General features: G+C 45.1%; 1 protein-coding gene across 1 annotated transcript in view; it reads left to right on the forward strand.

Moving 5' to 3' along the window:
• BACH2 (BTB domain and CNC homolog 2) overlaps positions 1-13,455 on the forward strand; it is a 146,643-nt gene extending 133,188 nt beyond the window's left edge. The window contains exons 6-7 of the mRNA XM_082306348.1: positions 5,439-5,645; positions 12,884-13,455. Coding sequence (XP_082162474.1) covers positions 5,439-5,645; positions 12,884-13,363 — 687 coding nt within the window. The 3' untranslated portion in view covers positions 13,364-13,455. The remainder of the gene's footprint in view (positions 1-5,438; positions 5,646-12,883) is intronic.
• Positions 13,456-19,729: the final 6,274 nt, after the last annotated feature.

Raw genomic sequence — 19,729 nt, forward strand, 5'->3', positions numbered from 1 at the left:
TAGTTCCTCCCTAGAATTTGGTGATTGGTCACCCCAGCTTTCCTGATCTTACTAGGTTTATAAATTTGAAAATGGGAAAATTACTCTCCACGTTCTTCTCTGGTGGATATTCTCCTGACCAGGATCCTCAGCAGCATCAGCAGAGCACTGGGAATTGTGTTTGGCAACATCTGGTTAAATGGAGTCTTGCCAAACATCAGTCTTGCAAGATAAACTTCATGGCAGTTTTGTTTTCTTTCCTCTCTTCAGTAGGAGTGATATGCGTGCTGGTAGCAGAGAATTACTGGATTACGACAACAGTAAGAGTTTTCCATTACAAGCTTGAAATTTCAGGAAGGTCCTTTTAAACACTGTTTTATTTCATTGCAACCTACAGTCAATGCTGTTATGCCCTGAGCTGAAGCCCTTGATGGAGCTCTTGAAGGACTCTTTCCAATTCTTATATTTTTTCTACAAAAGCAGATTTTTCAGAGAAATACTGCACTTTATCCCTTCTCGTTTCATTGTCTGATCTGCCCTTCTCCAATGCACCTGCAGCTTCTGTCAGGGTTTCTGTGCTATCCCTGTTCACAGAAAAGCCTGTTAATGGGCAGGAGTATTGTATTGTCATGCCCTTTATAGGGCTGGAAGCTGGGGACACTGTGAGCTGTGAACGGGAAGAGGTCAGCCCAGCATTTTAAGCACCAGTGGTGTGTGATCTGAATACAAGTCCAAGTCATGGGCTAAAGGATGAGAACTCTATCTACATCTCCTGATTGTTGGGTTAAACCCCTCAGCCACGGGACTAGCGCCTTCCCCCAGTTCTCTGAGGCCGGTGGCAAATCAAAGGGTTACCCAGGCTGCCTCCACCAAGCGCACAGCAGTGCCCTCTCAGGCAGCATTTGCTGAGCCAAACACCTCTCTTGGCCCTCAGGAGGCGAGGCTGGAGTTGACCCCGGGCAACTACGTAGCCATCAGTTGTGTTGTGGCAGATAGGACAGGCTGTTTACAGTGGGACCTGCTGATCGAGCCCATTTCAGACCTGGTTTGTTGACACAATGGTAGATCTTTGCTGCCTGGGCTCGCTGTTCTTCTCTTGCAGTCCTCTACCATTTTGGTGTGGTTGACACCTGAACAGAAGAGGTGCTTTGAAGGCTTTACCTATGCCAGTAGACAGCGGGGTGAGGAAATGAGTGAGGGTCCATCCTGCCTGTCCTCTCTCTTACACAAAGCGCGGCCTGTTGGCTTTGTGCTTCTTAGATAGCCTCTGTCCAAGTGAAATCAGGTAGGTCCCTATTCTGTGGGACTGAAATAGTGTGTAGGCAATCGAGCCCCTAACACAGGTGGACACACCTCAATTCCTGTCCTGGGATGAATTTCTTCCAGAGTGTTTGTGGAAGACAGACTTGCATGCTAAGGAAGATACTAGGAAAAACAGCATTGATGTGTTGGGCTCTTCTGTGTGAAGCAAATTACCCCTTTTTACGACAAAAAAGCATTGATATGATTCAGCCCCTGTGCTAGGTTGCTTGGGTGGGTCCTGAGAGCTTTCCAAGGGCTGGGCAATTTTAAGTGTCAGAGGCTTTCAATAACTCTGGCTTTCAATTTAAGGGCATTAAGGCAACAGTTTTGTTTCTTAAAACTCTGGAGCAACTGACCAAGGTTTTGAACCATTTATAAAGGTCAAGCTGGTACCTTGAGTTCCACCCTCCCGTGCTCAATACATGATGATTACTTTTTCTTAGGGATAATATATGAATCCTTTTAGTTACTGTGATGTTAAGCCAGGCTTGGGAAGTGCGTTGTCTTTACTAGCACTTGGCAGCTCAAGAAAGATAATGATGTTGAAATTTAGACGTAAAGAAAGAGTGAAAAAGCTAATGATGTTACTCAAGAGATAAGGAAATTCCCAGCACTTGACACTTATATTTTAATGTGAGTGAATACGGGGCCTTGGTCCTTTCCTTTATTCCAAAGAAAAAGAGAGAGGGGAGAGCAGCAGCAGCAGTAACTAGTACAGTACGTGAGCGGCACAGCGGTAACTGGCATGTGATCCAAGCTGGCACTAGCTAGTGAAGCTTGAAGGAACTAATTGGTTATATATGGGCCTTTCATGTGCTGAGTCAATGGCTGTCCCTGTGTGTCTAGGTCGCTGCTGTTACTTAACCACTCAAAGCAATGACATTTACTCTGGCATCCTAATGCTAATACAGGGGGAAAAAGTGCCGCAAAATCATAAACAAGTTTTCTTTTTCACCAGGGTGGGTTGGCTGTCCTCTCAGGGGTGCATCAGCCAGAGTCGGGGGCAACAGAGGCTGCAGCGGTGGCGGAAAGTGCCGGTTTATTTGTTGTGTGGTGGAAACAGAGGCTCTGCTGTTGGTGTAAAAATGCAGGGAAAGAGTAATTGTGCTGATAGGGAAGATTTTAGAGCTCTGTGAGGTTAGCTCTGGCTGGAGTAACTCCTGGAAGGAGTAGGGATCCCGCTTACATTTCTAATTTGAAATAGTCCAAACCAAAGAGTACACAGTCATTTCCTATATAAAGTTCATAGTTATTAAAAAGAAAAGTTTATGAGAAAACATGTTTGCTGGGTTTTTCTTACATGTCTTAGAAAAGATTGACTGTCCTTTTTCAGACACCTCAGGTAAGGTTTCTCTCACCTACCTTCGATACTGTAAGATGCAGCATCTTTTCTAAGTCTCATCTCCACTCCTTCTGCAGCCAGGAGGGAGAAGCCGTGCAGGATGCATTGCCGTCCAAAGGCCTCTGTGTACTCGATGCCAACAGCAGGGACCTGGACGCTAGCTAGTCCCAACCCGTCATTTCAGATAGCTCTGAGTGGGTCAGATGAATCCCACCCATGGCACAGTCATCGGCTCTTGCAAATTGACTTACCACTCTGTTGTGATAAATACCAGCTGAGAGTCTTGCCCTGTGCCGATGTAAAACACCATTAGCCTCTCACTGCAGCAGTACCCCAGCACAGTTATTCACTGTGTCCATGCCAAAGGCTTGGTAGGTTTTTTTTCAGTTGACAGCTAATTGCGGAGAGGGAGACAGGCAATAAAAATGCTGTGAATGGTGAAGGAAATGAGTCTGACTCACTTCCACTCTCCCTTTCACGTTTTTAATCCTGCGCAGTGCTGCCTACGACAGGAGTGGGATTATGCTGGGTTTACTGATAGCAGTCTTTGGCCTGCTGTGTAGATGGGTTTATTTTCAATTCGTTATTTTTTTTTATGAATGTGTTTCTATTTATTTTCCCATTTCCCTTCAGCGACTTCTACCTGACAGATTTAAGTTGCTTCCCTTTCACTCCCATTCCAGCTGCAAGCACATCTCCTCCTTGCAAGTAAATATGTTTTGAAAGGGAGAGGGAGGGAGAAATAAAGTTAACATCGCTTTCCGCTGTGGACTTAAGAAAATAAGGAAAAACTGGGAACGTGAAAAGACTGTTTTTGCAGTGAAACTGTGGTGTCTTTCAGAGGAAAGCACAAGCTGTTTTCGTTTTCAGACCCTGGTTGAAGCTTGAGAGAAAAGCAGGTGACACCGAGTTTATGTTGACTGTCCAAAGGCTAGGGAGGGGAAATCAAACAGGTTTCATGTCATTAGTTAGCAGTCTGTAAACAAGGGAGTCCACATCACCGTGCCTAAGGTCAGCCGTTGTGTGTACAAGCAGGAATTTGGGGGGATTGGGGCAGTGTTTAGTGTTCCTTGCTGGTTTAAATTGACCTGTCGAGTAGTGTGTTATGAAGCGGTGCCTGGACACGTGGGGCAGAGGGGCAATGTTCAGGGCATGAAAGGATGCGGTAGGTATTTGCACTGAATTTCACATGGCCCAGGCTTGGAGATGTGCAGAGCAATGATAGAATAGCGCAAGAAAACGCAAGCTCATAAACAAGATGAGGAGCTGGTTGTCGACAGGTCCGGGCGCCCGGCGAGGGTCCGTGACTGTCAATGCAAGAGGTCACCACTGCGTGTTTGTGTACATGTGTCCTCAGCAAACTGTTCTTCATAAACAAACTCAGCTGTCCAATGAAAACAACTTATTTCTAATCTGTGCTGTTACTTTCTTTACCTCCAAATACTTGAAGTGCACTGTTTGAAGACAATAACCATGTTTTAAATATCAAAGTTAACCTTTTCAACCTGTATCTTTTGCTTGGCTGGAGCAACTTAAGTCGGATCTTCTTTGGTAGCCTGAATGCAGAATGGTCTCCTTGCTCGAGAGGCTGGATTGTACCAAGTGGGGACAGAAATGTAAATATTTACTGCCATCTTTTGGGCAGTGTGGGTATGACTCAAAAAAAAGAAACGGGGGTCAATCGAGTTACTCAGTTGTCATCTCCTTCAGCTTTGTCAACTGATTCTTATTTGACCACCAAACACAGCAGTCCACTGAGGAACATTATTTTTTGATAGTCATGTTGTCAGTCTCAAGGTACAAGTGAAGAAGGGTTTGTTGGGAGAGGCACTCACTTTGATTTGAGCAAGCTGATAGGGTTGGGGGAAAAAAGCTAAGAGGAGTCTTTGAGCACATCCACCATTCTCCAGGTTTTGAGACAGTGTGTGTTTGTTGCTCCAAGCTGTCAGGAGCTTTGTGTTTTGCTTTGCTTTAATGCATAATCGGTAGAAGTTGGAGAGATGGTTGGAATTCCTGAAGTCGGAACCTGGAGCTACTGTCTCATGGTCTATGGTCAAAACGGGATGGCATTTTGTGGCCCGAAGGAAAAATGTTTTACTGCAAGTAACTGAGGTTTTAGACTATTTGGGTTTTTTTTTTTTCAAGAAATGCAACTTGGCTGCTCTTCCATCTACAAAAATATTAGAATGTGAGCAAATATTAGTTTATTTCAAACTCCGTATATTTTAGCAGGGTAGGATATGTTGCATCACACTCCTCTGGCCCTTTCTTCTTATATGGTGTACTGCTCAGTTGAAATGCTGATTAGGCAACCTTTCCTAATTGCGATATGGTATTTTTCATCCACTTGAGGTGTCAGGTTGCATTTTTAACCTCACACCTAATCAAACTTTCAGTCCTGCAGGCCGTGCAGAGACAGGTTTCCTGCTGCGGTAATAGCCCGTTCCTTGAAACTGGTTTGAAATTAATAGCAGCAAGGTACTTCACTGTTTCCAAAAGGCCGTGCCTCTTAGTGAACGGAGCCTTCTTTTAATACAAGGAGATATGTTATTAGAGCTTTTTAGAAAGATGAAATTTTAACCTGGGATTCATCTATATTGCTGATTTCAGTACAATTATAATCTGATCCTTACCATCTGGACCTCCACAGCGTGCCACAAGGGAGCGTGAAAAACTTGCTCAGTGTAAAACTTGGTGTGTTGTTTATTTAGGGGGCGGCAGCATAGGTGATCTTCCTTCCTTTCACTGTTGTTCCGCTTGCATTTAGCAAGCAAAATATGACTCTTTGCTCTTGTCTTGTATTTGTTTGTTTTAGGTGAAACTTCCTTTTCCTGTTGATCAAATCACAGATCTTCCAAGGAATGATTTCCAGATGATGATAAAGATGCACAAGCTAACCTCAGAACAGCTCGAGTTCATCCATGACGTCCGCCGGCGCAGCAAGAACCGAATCGCAGCTCAGCGCTGCCGCAAGAGGAAACTGGACTGTATTCAGAACCTAGAATGTGAAATCCGCAAGTTGGTGAGTTGTGTGCTCTTGCCGCGGCCCCGCTTGCCCTCGCGCCGCAGCTTGCAGGCCACCGACAGCAATTCCTGTCCAGAGTTTCGTGGGTTCGGTCAGTTTGTACGTAAGTAAGCGTAGCCATTAACATGAAAATTTAATATACAAAAATATATTAGTATGTGTGTGTATATAATATATATGGAAAACACAAAATTCCAGTGGAATGAGGCCTAGATATCTCTTTATTTTGATATCCCAAGAGCAGATTGTTGAGGGGGTTGGAAGAGGAGGGAAGCCTGTATCACAGCTCCCTTCTTGCAGTTTAACTTACCCCCCGTACTTAGAGTGTATCCGCAAAGGCATTTCCTCATCTGAGCCACATTTCCATGCCTAACTACTGTAACAATCTGTTAGTCAGGGATTTGTGGAGTACTCAGAAGAGATAGGTATTGAAGACACCTTCTGAGGTTGTCTGGTCCAAACAGTGGTGTGGCAGGGCCAGCTTCATCTCTACGTAGAGATTTTCTTTCTCTTTGGTGTGCAAGAAGGCAGCTCAGTGTTTTCAGGACGTTTCAGCTCGCGATACCTTTTCTTCAGCTCTTTCATTCACTGAGCAAATGGCAGAAATAGCAAGGGAAGCGAAAAGCCAGGAATGTGAATATGCAGTCAAGTGGGCATCCCTTGGTGTAGGTCAGTGAGATGGCAGGGGTATGTTCCTCCTTGCTCCTGCTGTCTTCTTCCCTCTAATGCTCCTGGTGTGTTGTGGACTGAACCCCCACATGATTCAAGGACCATCTAACACAAAAGGCCTGTTCCCACTCCACAGTGCACTGGCCTTCACATCCCGTGCACCGGGTTCAGGTGGCAACTGTTGTTTTGCCCCGGCCCTCCTTGACCTGTGTCTCTGGCAGTAGTCTGCTGCGGAGAGGAGAGCAAAGCATGCCCTGCTCACTGGCCAGAGCACGTCTGGGGACAGGTCTCCTGTGTGCCAAGGTGTCAGTGGACAGTGCTACTGCATTTTAATCTAAAGGAGTGAGGTGACTGGAGCGAGGCTAGATGGCTGCTCAGGAAATTCCTCTCTCTTTCAGTCAGGTGTGGTTTGGGTGGCTAAACGCAGATGTCTACAATATAGACACCTGCACTGGAGCTTGTTCTCCCGGTTTCCTTTATAGTTAGTGAAGAGGAACAGATACCTGTTGAGTCTTATTTGTCTCATCCTGCAGCAGAGGAGGTGACATACAGCCCAGAAGTGCCTGTTCCTCTCCATCGCTAAGCAAGATCACCTGGAGAGCCATGTCAGATGTAGACATCTTTGCTATAGGCACCTTATCTGGAAAAACTCCCCTCCTTTGTGACAGTGTCCCTGTGATCTGAGGGCCCGGCTCCTCTTCCCCTGCCATCCCTTGCCCATTGATAAAGTAAGCTGGTACACAACAAAAAAAAGGCTTGAGACAAGGGTCATGGAAGAAGACTTGTCTACAGGGTGTCACTCAGTGGGAGAAATGCAACACTGGAACTTCAAAATGGGTTAGCACCTCCTCATCTGTTTAAAAGTCATAAAAGCTTTCTGAGACATCAAAAATAATGTAATAGTCCCAGTTCAGCTGTTACGAGAAGTGCGGGTGCGCAGTCTGCAGGACTGGGCAGTTTAATTGCATTACGCAGCATAGATTTAGGAGTCCGGCATTAAACCCAGCCTTTGAACATCGAAGAGTTTGAGTGATAAATTAATTCATTCACATAGATAAAACAGAAGGAGCTGAAGTTGATTTCCTTACTGAGATCTCTGTGTACCCAGCTTCCATTAAAATTAAGGATTATTTGTAGTCTTTGATTTATATGTCTTATGTGCTCATTTAAAACATGCTCAGTTGTAGGTTGACTTGGTGGGTCTGGGAAGCAGGGTACTTCTTGTTCTTGTCATAACAGGTTGCATGTTTAAAGTGGCCTTTAGTGTAGGCTTCGTTGCGCCTCATTCTCTGCGCAAGCTGTAGCAAACGTAGTGTGAAAGAGGCAGGGATCTGTTGGAAGAAGCTGAGTTACCATCGCCTCACAAATGGCAGAAAGCCGCATGACTTTGGGTTCCTCGCTTAGTGCCTGTGCCTGTCTGCTTCCCATCTGTAACAGGGAGGTGACACTGACCCCACAAGCTGGTTGGGAGGCTTAAATCATCAAGGCTTGCAAAGCCTTCAGACGCCGTGCTGCCAAAGCCCTCAGGGGAAAAAAAAAGAAATGAAAATCAAAACATTGTTCAGAGTAGTGCTCCAGTGATGCAAAACAAACAAAACGTCAAAGATGATAAACAAAATAGTGAGCAACTGCTTCCTGCACCAAGCGTAATCCACAGTGCGTGCGGGTGAGTCAGAGGTTCTGCAGAGTGAAAGAGCGGCTCCTCCTCCAGGTTGTCAGGAGAAGCAGATCCAGTCTTGGTTGCACATGCCCGTCCCTCTACACTGAGCTGATGATGGGGAGGAGTACATTTCTTCTGCAGAGCACCAGGGGCAGCACTCTAAGGGCTGGACTAGCAGCAAGGGGGGGTTCAGCTTGATACCTGTAGCCTTCAGTTGAAAATTAATTTGGGTTCATTGGCTTCATGCAATCCTGTGACATTACCGTTACTGTCTAACATAATCAACTGTGTATAGGCAAAATAGTTTTTTTAAGTCCCCTTCTCTCCCCAGCGCACACACATATCTCAGGGAAATGAAGAAAGGCATATGAGTGACATTGTGGGCCTGATCCCTGCTGAATTTCAGGAATCAAAAGCCCTTTGAGGTGCAGGATTCTTCAAAAGAAATGTTGAAGTTTCTATTTAGCAAGCTGGACTTGAGTATGTAGCGATATGTAGTGAATGAGCCAACTAGGGAAGGTGCCCCGCTCTACCTGTTGTTTGTGAACAGAGAAGGACTGGTGGGTGATATGACAGTTGGAGGCCATCTTGGGCATAGCAATCATGAAATGAGAGAGTTTTCGATTCTTGGAGAAGTAAGGAGGGGGGTCAGCAGAACTGCCGCTACCTTGGACTTTCAGAGGGCAGACTTTGGCCTGTTTAGGAGCCTGGTTGACAGAGTCCCTTGGGAGGCAGTCCTGAAGGGCAAAGGAGTCCAGGAAGGCTGGACATTCTTCAAGAAGGAAATCTTACAGGCACAGGCTGTGCCCGTGTGCCGAAGGACGAGCTGGTGGGGGAGAAGACCAGCCTGGCTGAACAGAGGTTTGGCTGGAACTCAGGAAAAAAAAGAGTTTATGATCTTTGGAAGAAGGGGCAGGCAACTCAGGAGGACTACAAGGATGTTGTGAGGTTATGCAGGGAGAAAATTAGAAGGGCCAAAGCCCAACTAGAACTCAATCTGGCTACTGTCGTAAAAGACAACAAAACATGTTTCTACAAATACATTAGCAACAAAAGGAGGGCTAAGGAGAATCTCCATCCTTTATTGGATGTGGAGGGAAACACAGTGACAGAAGATGAGGAAAACGCTGAGGTACTTAATGCTTTCTTTGCCTTGGTCTTTAATAGCCAGACCAGTTGTTCTTGGGGTACCCAGCCCCCTAAGCTGGAAGGCAGGGACAGGAGGCAGAATGAAGCCCCCATAATCCAAGGGGAAATGGTTAGTGACCTGCTACACCACTTGGACACGCACAAGTCTATGGGGCCAGATGGGATCCACCCAAGGGTCCTGAGGCAGCTGGTGGAGGTGTTCACCAAGACACTTTCCATCATCTGTTGGCAGCCCTGGCTAACCAGGGAGATCCCAGTGGACTGGAGGTTAGCAAATGTGACGCCCGTCTACAAAAAGGGCCGGAAGGAGGATCCAGGGAACTACAGGCCTGTCAGTCTGACCTCGGTGCCAGAGAAGGTTATGGAGCAGATCATCGTGACTGCCATCACGTGGCACGTACAGGACAACCGAGGGATCAGGCCCCGTCAGCATGAGTTTATGAAAGGCAGGTCCTGCTTGACTAACCTGATCTCCTTCTATGACAAGGTGACCCACTCAGTGGATGAGGGGAAGGCTGGGGATGTTGTCTGCCTGGACTTTAGTAAGGCCTTTGACACCATTTCCTACAGCATTCTCCTGGAGAAACTGACTGCTCATGGCTTGGACGGGTGTATGCTTTGCTGGGTAGAAAACCGGCTGGATGGCTGAGCCCAGAGCGTGGTGGTGAATGGAGTTAAATCCAGTTGGCAGCCAGTCACAAGTAGTGTTCCCCAGGGCTCAGTACTGGGGCCAGTTCTGTTTAATATCTTTATCAATGATCTGGATGAGAGGATCGAGTGCACCCTCAGTAAGTTTGCAGACAACACCAAGTTGGGCAGGAGTGTTGATCTGCTGGAGGGTAGGAAGGTCCTACAGAGGGATCTGGACAGGCTGGACAGATGGGCCGGGGCCAACTGCATGAGGTTCAACAAGGCTCAGTGCTGGGTCCTGCACTTGGGTCACAACAACCCCATGCAATGCTACAGGCTGGGGGAGGAGTTGCTGGAGAGCTGCCTGGTGGAAAAGGACCTGGGGGTGCTGGTTGACAGCTGTCTGGATATGAGCCGGCAGTGTGTCCAGGTGGCCAAGAAAGCCAATAGCATCCTGGCTTGTACCAGAAATAGTGTGGCCAGCAGGACTAGGGAAGTGATCGTCCCCCTGTACTCGGCACTGGTGAGGCCGCACCTTGAATACTGTGTTCAGTTTTGGGCCCCTCACTACAAGAAGGACATTGAGGTGCTGGTGCCTGTCTGGAGAAGAGCAACAAAGCTGGTGAAGGGTCTAGAGCACAAGTCTTATGAGGAGCGGCTGAGGGAGCTGGGTTTACTTAGTTCAGAGAAAAAGAGGCTGAGGGGAGACCTTACTGCTCTTTACAGCTACCTGAAAGGAGGTTGTAGCAAGGTGGGCGTTGGTCTCTTCTCCCAAGTAGCAAGAGATAGGACAAGAAGAAATGGCCTCAAGTTGCACCAGGGCAGTTTAGATTGGATATTAAGAAAAACTTCACCGAAAGGGTAGTCAGGCATTGGACCAGGCTGCCCAGGGAAGTGGTTGAGTCTCCATCCCTGGAGGTATTTAAAAGACAGGTAGACGTGGTGCTTAGGGACATGGTTTAGTGGCAGACTTGGCAGTGTTAGGCTAACGGTTGGACTTGATGATCTTAAAGGTTTTTTCCAACCTAAATGATTCTATGATTCTGTGGGATCTGGTGCATCGTTCTGAAAAAGGGCATTAGTAAAAAAGACAGTCACAAGGTGTGCAAGAGTATAAAGCTGCAAAATTAAATTCATGCAACTTTAACTTTGCCTCTCAAGCCCTCCTGGCCTCCCCCCGTACACATGCTGTCCAAGCAGGTAGTCTGCTTCAAGGTCTTACTTTTAGGAGAACCCGTAGTGAAACTCCAGTTGACTTCACACAATACATGGTCACTGGAAATTCCTTTGTCGTCTTCTGTCCACTTTATGACCAGTAATTTCCAGTCTCCTGAATTATGTAATGGTACTAGGGTTTAAAGGTTTTTCACTTGGCTGGGTCTTTTTTATGAAAGACCCCTTTTCCCCCCTGCACTTACTTCCTGTAAGTCACCCATCTTCTTGCCACAGATGGTTTCACAGCAGACGGTGAGTGAAATGGTCGTATCCTCTGAGTTTGATAGGTAATTTTTTTTTGCCTGCTTTCCCTCACTCATCCGTCTGCCCACTCAAATTCCCTTTTTTCCCTGCAAACTCACAGCATATTCTCTTCCATAATTCATTATCTCAAGATGTACTTGAGCATCTGTTTATTTTTTTATTATTTTTATGCTTTCTTGTTAGATTTATCAATATTTTAGCAGTTGGTTCTTTTCATGTGCACTGCTCTCTTTCTCATTCGCACAGCTGTATGCTTCCAGCGCAGGCTTTGTACCCAGGGCAATACTATCAGCTGTCAACAACCACCCATAGTTGGATTATCTGAGTTGTGAAGTTTTCGCGCCTCAGATGCCGAGGCAGCTTGGGTTTAGCAGTGTTACTAGGTGAGGTACATGGCTGCGCTGCTTTCAGGGCCAGCTCGGCTCTGGAAATAGCTCTGGTACTCTACAAAATCTCATCTACTCCCTCGAGCTGTATGCCCACCTTCCTGGGACAGAAAGTGATGCAGCAGGACCATCCCAATCAGTCTGCACTGAGTTAACACCGGTTTTTAGAGGTGTAACCCCAGGCTGGGTCTGGCTCTGTGCCTGCCCCCCCCCAGTCTGCCTCCTGAGCATGGGAAGGGCAGCGCTCACGCTGTGGGGGGCTTGCTCGCCACGTGAGGTCTAAGCTGGAGATGACTCCCACCACAGCACATTGCACAGCACCCTGCACTAGCTAGGGCTGGGGGCCTTACCGGTGCTTTGTTGGATACAGAACAACCTGAGCTCCTTTTCCCAGTTTTTAAATCCTTCATGAAAAAATAAGTCCCACCAGACTCTCTCGCTCTTCCTCCTCACCGGTACTGTCCTGCCTCTCACCTGGCCCCCTCCTAGAGCAGCCTGCTCACACGGTGAAACTCTGAAAACGCTCGAGCTACATGTTGGTAGGGGAGGACATTTAGGAGCACAGGAGGCAGAGCCTGAGCAGGACAAAGGGGAAGTGACATTGAACTTGTACTGAGTGTTAAGAAGCCCACTGACCTTCAGGGTTTTCACATGTGCCTTCATAAAAATATCTTGATTAGGTCAAACCCAAACCATTAAGCACCAGGACGTAAGAAAATGAGCCATGGTGCAGGCCACAGAGCACACACTCAGATCCTCTCCACTGAATAACACACCTCTCAGTGGTAATGGGGGTTCTGCTGGCACATGGGCCAAAGCAGGTACACCCAGCCTGACAGACCGACCTGGCAGTTAGAGGGTGAAGTGAACTTCTGCAACATATCCTCACTTCAGGAACTAAACCCTGTTTTGTTGCTGTTTAGATGGGTAATGGCTTTTCTCCATCAAAATGTTTCTTTCGGAGTGTTTTTGTATCATCCATCAAGCAGCCTTAGTCTATAAAGGGAACTAACAGTCTCTTGGGAATAACTTGTGACTATCGTCTTCCAACTCAAATGTTTCTCTCCAGATGTTTCCCAAACTGCAGTCCATGCAGACCTCATGGTGATGAAATACCTGATGTCTTTGTGACTTTTCTTCTGCCCATATGAAAATAACTGTGACGTGTTGGTGTTCTTCTTGGATACCGCTGCATATATGCCCAGAGTGTGCCGCTGGCAGATGGCCCTTCCTCAGCCTAAGATGCCCTCTTTCTTTTTCAGGTGTGTGAGAAAGAGAAATTGCTCTCAGAAAGGAACCAGCTGAAAGCAAGCATGGGAGAATTGTTAGACAACTTCTCGTGTCTTTCCCAAGAAGTGTGTAGAGACATGCAGAGCCCGGAACAGATCCAAGCTCTTCACCGATACTGCCCCGTTCTCAGACCCATCGATCTACAGCCAGCCACCACCATCAGCCCCTCCCCAGCTGGCGTGGAGCAGAGCCTGGTGACCTCCCAGTGCGTCGGGGAAAGCATGCAGTGCTGCTCGGAGCAAGGCTCGGTGCAACTGGGAGCCCCCTGGCTGCCCAACAACATCTCGGAAAATTGTTCGGCCGGCGGGGGGTTGGATGGAGCCGACACAGGTACTTACCCCGAGAGAGAGCTTCCGCCAGAGCAGAGCAGCCAAACGGTCACGGTAGACTTCTGTCAGGAAATGACTGATAAATGTACAACAGATGAACAACCTAGGAAAGATTACACCTAGTGACTTGTAACCTTAACGTTACACCTGGTCAGGTGTTCTTCAGTCAGCTAGTGGCAGTGTTCATTTGTTGTCTAGAAGAACGTATTTGGTGCACACTACAGTGGTCTTAGCAGCAATACTGTTTTTAAGTATTCCCTCCTCTCTACAAGCAGGAGTTCTCTTCACAATGGTGCTATCCCTTGCTCAGGCAGGGAACGAAGCAGTGGCAACACTGTCTGTTTTTGTATGTTGATTTCAATCTTAACAGGGATGGACATAACACCTCTGAGGACCCAACCGCAGCTTTTTTCTCAGTGGCCCATGTCACAAAACCCTAACTCAGGAATTTCCTCTGAATGTTCAATTTTTCATTGAAGACAGCTTCTTTACACATCAAAGTTTTATAGCTAAACTGTACATATTATATATAATATATATAAAATATATATATCCATATGCAAAAGTCCCTGCATGCCTCAATTTTTCTCATCCTACAAACTGGAAGCTTTCATTTCTATTGTATAAACAAGTTCCAACATTCCTTTTTGTCTTCGATGCTAGAACTAGTTTGGTAACTTGTTACACGATAATTTTTTTTTCTCGGTTCGCAGTTTAGCAATATCATTCGATTTGTACTTATTTATAAAATTTTAATGTTGGAAACTTATTTGAGATTTTATTATAGACAATTTTTTTGGCACAGCCATTTCGTGCCACTTGAGCAATGTGGAGTTATTTTATTTTCTTGCAGATACTGTACAGTAATGGTCAACTTTGCCACTTGCACTGAGTTTCTGGTCAAACCTCTTTTCATAAATGAAGTCGTGACTTCAGTATAACTTGAGTATATGGTTTTCTTTGCTTTATGGCTTAAAGAAAATAGAAAAGTTTTAGCTAATAGACAAACACTCAGGAGCTCATTATGTAGTAAAAACGGTCTTGCCAAATACTGAATTCACTATACAATTTGTAAAGAGAATCTGCTTGAATTATTTTTATATTCAGACTTCTTTCTGTTTCACAAACCAAGTTTAAGTGCTGTTAATGATGCTTTTGGATTCTTATAGGGGAAAGTGTATTTCACTCTTTAGAGAAAAAAGTATTTGACAACTGGATCAGTTCATCATACGTTCCACGAAGTAAAGCAAACGGAGATCACCTCAGTACCCTTGGGGGGGGCTTTTTCTGCAGCCCCGCTCTGCATCCTTTACTCATGGAAGCAACTGCTGCTCCGGCTAGTCCCCAGAGCCTCACCTCAGCTGTCCTCAGACGTTGCCTGCTCTCCTCACCAGACCCCAGTTGCAGAGGTGGGTCTGGTGAAGTCAGGGATCCTGACTGGGTAGGCGGAGTGGCAGGATCAGACCCCTAGTTGTTGACTTTGGTTTCCTTACAGAAGTCAAGTTAGCACTGTATCCTCTAAGAGCAAAACATACATCTGCCAACACCCGATTCGGTTGCTTACCCGTCAAATTCTTGTGTTCCAGGATCCTCTCGTCCTGCAGCATTGCCCTCAGCACAAACCGCAGCTGTAAGAGCGCTGTCTCGAAGGAGACTACTCAGTGAATTGGCTTAGTTGTAACTGTATTGGATTTGTATCTTAAGCAATGTTGACTCATGTTATGACTGTGTGAGACAGCAGCTTTCCAAGCATAACATCTGTATGTACAGTGTAGACAGAAAAACATCCTCCTAATGCTTTTTTAATTATTATTATTATTCTAAGTGTACTGAGTTTTTATTTTGTGGTTCTTTGCCCTACATGTGCCAGGTTGCGTGGCTTTATCGACGACAACTATCATGTGCTTTACTGGCTGATATTGTTTGTTCTCGCTGAAAAAAAATGACCAGCTGTTCACACCTATTTAGAAAAAAAAAAAAAAGAGTGTGGGGAAGCAGCTTCTCAGAAGCACTAAGTGACAAATGTGGTCTTCTGCGCTAACGTTTACACTAGAGGTGTGCGCTGGTGTTTTTTTGAGGCACTCAGTAGATCAGCGTCTTGACCCTGGAGGAGGAATCAGCTCCCTCTCTCCACTTCTTCCATCTTCAGACTGTGCTCATGGACCGTCGCCCACTCGCCACAAAGTCTTGCTTTTATCCTCTTCACCCAAACTATTGTAGCCAAGCTACCGAGGAGGAAATGCATATAGCATGTGCCATGTTTGTTGAAAATACTTTTTTTTCCCCGCATGTACAAAGAAAAACTAGTATATAATGTAGGAGAATATTTATGTTTAAGTATTAATCATTACTGTACAAAATCCTTACCTTTAAATGTTCAGAAAATATACAAATGCCATAAACTCCTAGTTCACACGGTTGAAAAAGGGGGAGGAGTTGTCCTTTCTTTTTAAAAGAGCTTAACCTAAAAATATCTGAAACCCCCCCCCAGCCATCTTTTGCAGGTAACTGACTGAGAAGCTCTTTGGCGGGAGCGGGGGGGTGATTTTCCTTTGAATTCGTTGACGTTGCAAAGCAGTTCTGTGCTTCGCAGAGAAGTTTTGTTTCTATGAGACCATGGTGAAAGCTAGAATTTAAAACTAAATGTGAATCACATTATAGAGTCATAGCTACTTGGGGGGGGCTGGGGGCGGGCGGGAGGGAAGGGTCAACTGACACAGTATTTTAAAGATGTTTTTCTGTTGCCTTTTTTATTTTTAAGTGACCTCCTATATATATGAATAGATAGAATGTTTTATGAGTATAAAACCAAGTTTTAACTTGCTTCCTGACATGAAGATTTACTCTACTAACAACTCATGTGCAACTGGTACTCTTGACCTCATTCCAACGGTTTAAAAAACCCACCCACACAACCCATTGCGCTGCAGCTCTTAGGTTTGACCTGGCTTCATACTGGTGCTGGGTCTCTTGATTTCCTCTACCTTGGGAACTGATATTTAAAACCACTGCTCAAATAAGTGTCTCTTCCTCAACCTTTCTCTCGTCTCTCTCTCTCTTTCCCTCCCCCGCGAGCTTTTCTGGATGTTTGATTTAATTCTTTCCTATTAGAAGTGGCTGATTTTGTGTCATTGCTTCCTATATTTACATGTATCATGGTTTTTCAGTGGGGTTTTTTTGGTGGTGGTGGTGGTGGTTGTTTTTTGTTTCTATTTTGTTTTGAGGGTTTTTTTTTTGCTATTCCGAACCACGCGGCTCTCAAAGCAGTTACTGGGCTAACGTTAAAGGAAGACATGGGGAGAATTAGTTTCAGACCTGGACGCCCGTTGACATACCCAACCGTTCTTGTTTCATGAGGTCAAAACAACCGACCACAAGAATACCATTGGAAATTAAAAAAAACAACTGACTGCAGTATTTATGAATTTTAAGAGTTTGACCAGTGGTCACCACGATCTTAAGTAAGAATCTCTTTGCTTTTGTCAAAGAGGATACGTGCAGCATTGGTCCTGTCGGGCGTTGCTTGGGAATGGCGTGGTGAGACCCCATCTCCCCGCTGGGCACCGCACCGCTCTCATGGGCGTGCGAGTCCTTGAAGCTTTGTCCAGTCTGCATCTAGTCCTCCTTTTCCTTTGCCATTGCTATACTTGTATCGCCAAGAAACCTCATTTCATTTAGGCTTGTTATGCTTTGTCAGGTGAGTACTACACTATATAATGTGTTTGTTTCTCTGCGTTCTCTGGGGGTGCCTTGAACACAATTAAAGCTCATTGCAAGCTGATTCTGGAACAAAAAGGTAGTGGGAAAAAAAAGGAAAAAAATAAAAAAAAAAAAAACAAGAGAGAGAAAACAAAACAGAAAACAAGCAAAACAAAAGCGAAAATGTTGGCTGTGTTATCAGGAGATCCCAGTATTTATATCACAAACTTCCTAACGTGATGACTCAGGCGTCAGAGTTTGATGCTGCAGTATAAAACTATTATTTTATATATTGTACAAGTAATTTATTAAATGTCTTTCTAAGGGTATATGCTGCTTTTAAGATGCACTATATTTTTGGATCTAATCCTTGTATTATTTTTTTTCCCAAGGAAGTAAAATGTGCTGCAAAGGCAAGCCACGGTGATTAGTATGCTAACTGCTACTTCTCTTTAAAAGGGAGAGTGGGAACTAGCTGCGTAACTTTGCTAAATGAATTAACTGCTGCCGGAGAAATGATTAATGCTGATAGTGTGGTCGTTAATCTGGAGTCCAACACTTTGTCAAGTCTGTACTCTGAAGAGCGCTTAAGTAGAAGTTAAAATGCCTAGCATATATAGTTAGATTTTTTAATATGTAACTTTATGATTGCCTAATAAATAAAACAAATCTGCATGCTGGAATCACTATAATCCTGTAATAAAATGAAATCTGATCCACTAGGAGAAAGCACGGTGAAGCATTGCAATTCCAGAATCAACACCACATCCTCACTTGTGTCTTGTAATCCGCTGCTGTGGTGGTGAAGAGAGAGAGAGGGGTGGGTTTGCAGAAGGGAAGCCCTGTAGTGCGTTTTGCAGTGAGACGAAGCAAACATTTGCCACGTTTCCACAAGCTCACATTTTCCTCCACTTCGTGTCCTCTACCATCGCAATGAGGAGCGCTGCTTTCACCTTTTTTTTCTGATCTGAGATGCGTTCGGAGGTGCCGCCGGGTGAATGTTGTAGCCCATGGCTGCAGCATTCTCAAAGTCTCTATTTTAGGGCTGCCTAGAGAAGGTTTAGCTCAGTATGAGGAGTGGAGCTGATGGCCTTGCATAAGGAGGGGATCTGCTAAGTATGGAGCGGTTTATTTTTGTCGGAAGTGAGGTGAAGCTAAAACTATTAACATAAAGAACTTATGCTCTCTTTCCTGCTAGAAATTTTCTCAACAGATTTTGACTTCGTTTCAGTTTTGTCTCTGCCAACACAGTCCAAGTTAATTTTACATCCATATATATAATATATGTATGTATGTATGCATACATCTATAATTCTAGTCAGAGTGTGTGTTTGTGTATTTTCCTGTTTATAATACATATATGTATATTTATAATACTCCCTGGAGTATTTCATGACTCAGGCATCAGATCTGATGCTGTAGAATACAATATATGTGTATATGCATATGTTCAAATACTGTGTGTATATTTAAAAGATCTATTGGTGGTGGTCTGTAGAACGATTATTCCCTTTACTCTCCAAATTTTAATGGCATTACTTGCAAAGTCTAAGTGTACAGTATTTTCCTACACTCCACCAAGATAGATATTATTTATATCGAAGTCAAATATTCATATGCATCTTAAGGTATTACACAGGTAACATTGCCATTTTTGCAAATAAAATCGCTTTTTGGCAGGAAGGAATGCTAAAAATACCTTTTTATAAGGTCATTACCCCAACCAAACGACTGCTAAAAAGCCAGTGAGATGACTCCTGTTCTTGTACGAATTTAAGTGACTGTGGGCAGAGCCCTCTCCGTAGGTGAAAGTCACTGCGTGGTTCATGCAGTGCCACTGTTGTCCCTTTTGGCTAATTAAGGGCATGCAGAAAGAAACTAGCATCCTAAAATAGAAATGGCAACTGGCAGCGTTTGATTTCATTGATTGCTTAGAAGCAGAGACGGTCCCAGGCTACGAACCCAAACGACCCCTCCGTTTCGGAGGGAGCCGAGCGGGGGCTGCAGGCACTGTCCGGGCTCGTCCCTGCAACCGGCGGAGCCCACCCTCCGCGACACGGGCAGAGGAGGGAGCAGCTACCCCACGCCGGGGGCTGTGGCGGGGATCCCCCAGCCCAGGCTGGTGTTACCCTGCATTTGTGACGTACCCGAGAGAAACGTGCATGGTTTCAGTCCTGTTCTCACTACTACGTTTGCTCTGCGTGAAGCTATCTGGATCCCTCAGACCGGCAGGAATGATACTAAACACTTTGGTGATATTCGATGCATGGTTGTTTACTCGTAGTTCCAAGCATCACCTTTGATTTCAAGGGTGGGGATGCCCTAAGAGTTTGTTCCAGAACCAGTTGGTTGCAAGTGCACCTCTTATCTATGCCTTACAAACTTCAGAGGCCATATTCAAAACAGGGTTTTATCAGTGTATGCAAGGGGGTGCAACCCCTCTTCTCTTCCTCCCCAGGTCAAACAGTATGGACAGTTTTCACACATATCTACCTGTATAACCCTCTGTACCTCTCATAACTGGTCAATGACTGTAACAGGTTACATCAGGTGTTTTTTCTACATACTTTTTACACAAATTCTATGCGATTAATGTAACTTAATTCAATGCATCATTTTATTGTACTAGTTCTTAAGCTTGTCTTTATTTTTTTTCTAGGTGACTGTGGTTTCTTGTGATTTTTATTGTATAAATAAATGAGGTGGCTGTTGATGCTTACTCTCTGTTACTAAGAATTTTTACCTTTTTGGAAGAAAGCATTGCTATGAACTAATGAATTTAAAATGTCA

Source organism: Platalea leucorodia (genome assembly GCF_965183815.1).
Source record: "Platalea leucorodia genome assembly, chromosome: 3".
NCBI classification, from domain to species: domain Eukaryota; kingdom Metazoa; phylum Chordata; class Aves; order Pelecaniformes; family Threskiornithidae; genus Platalea; species Platalea leucorodia.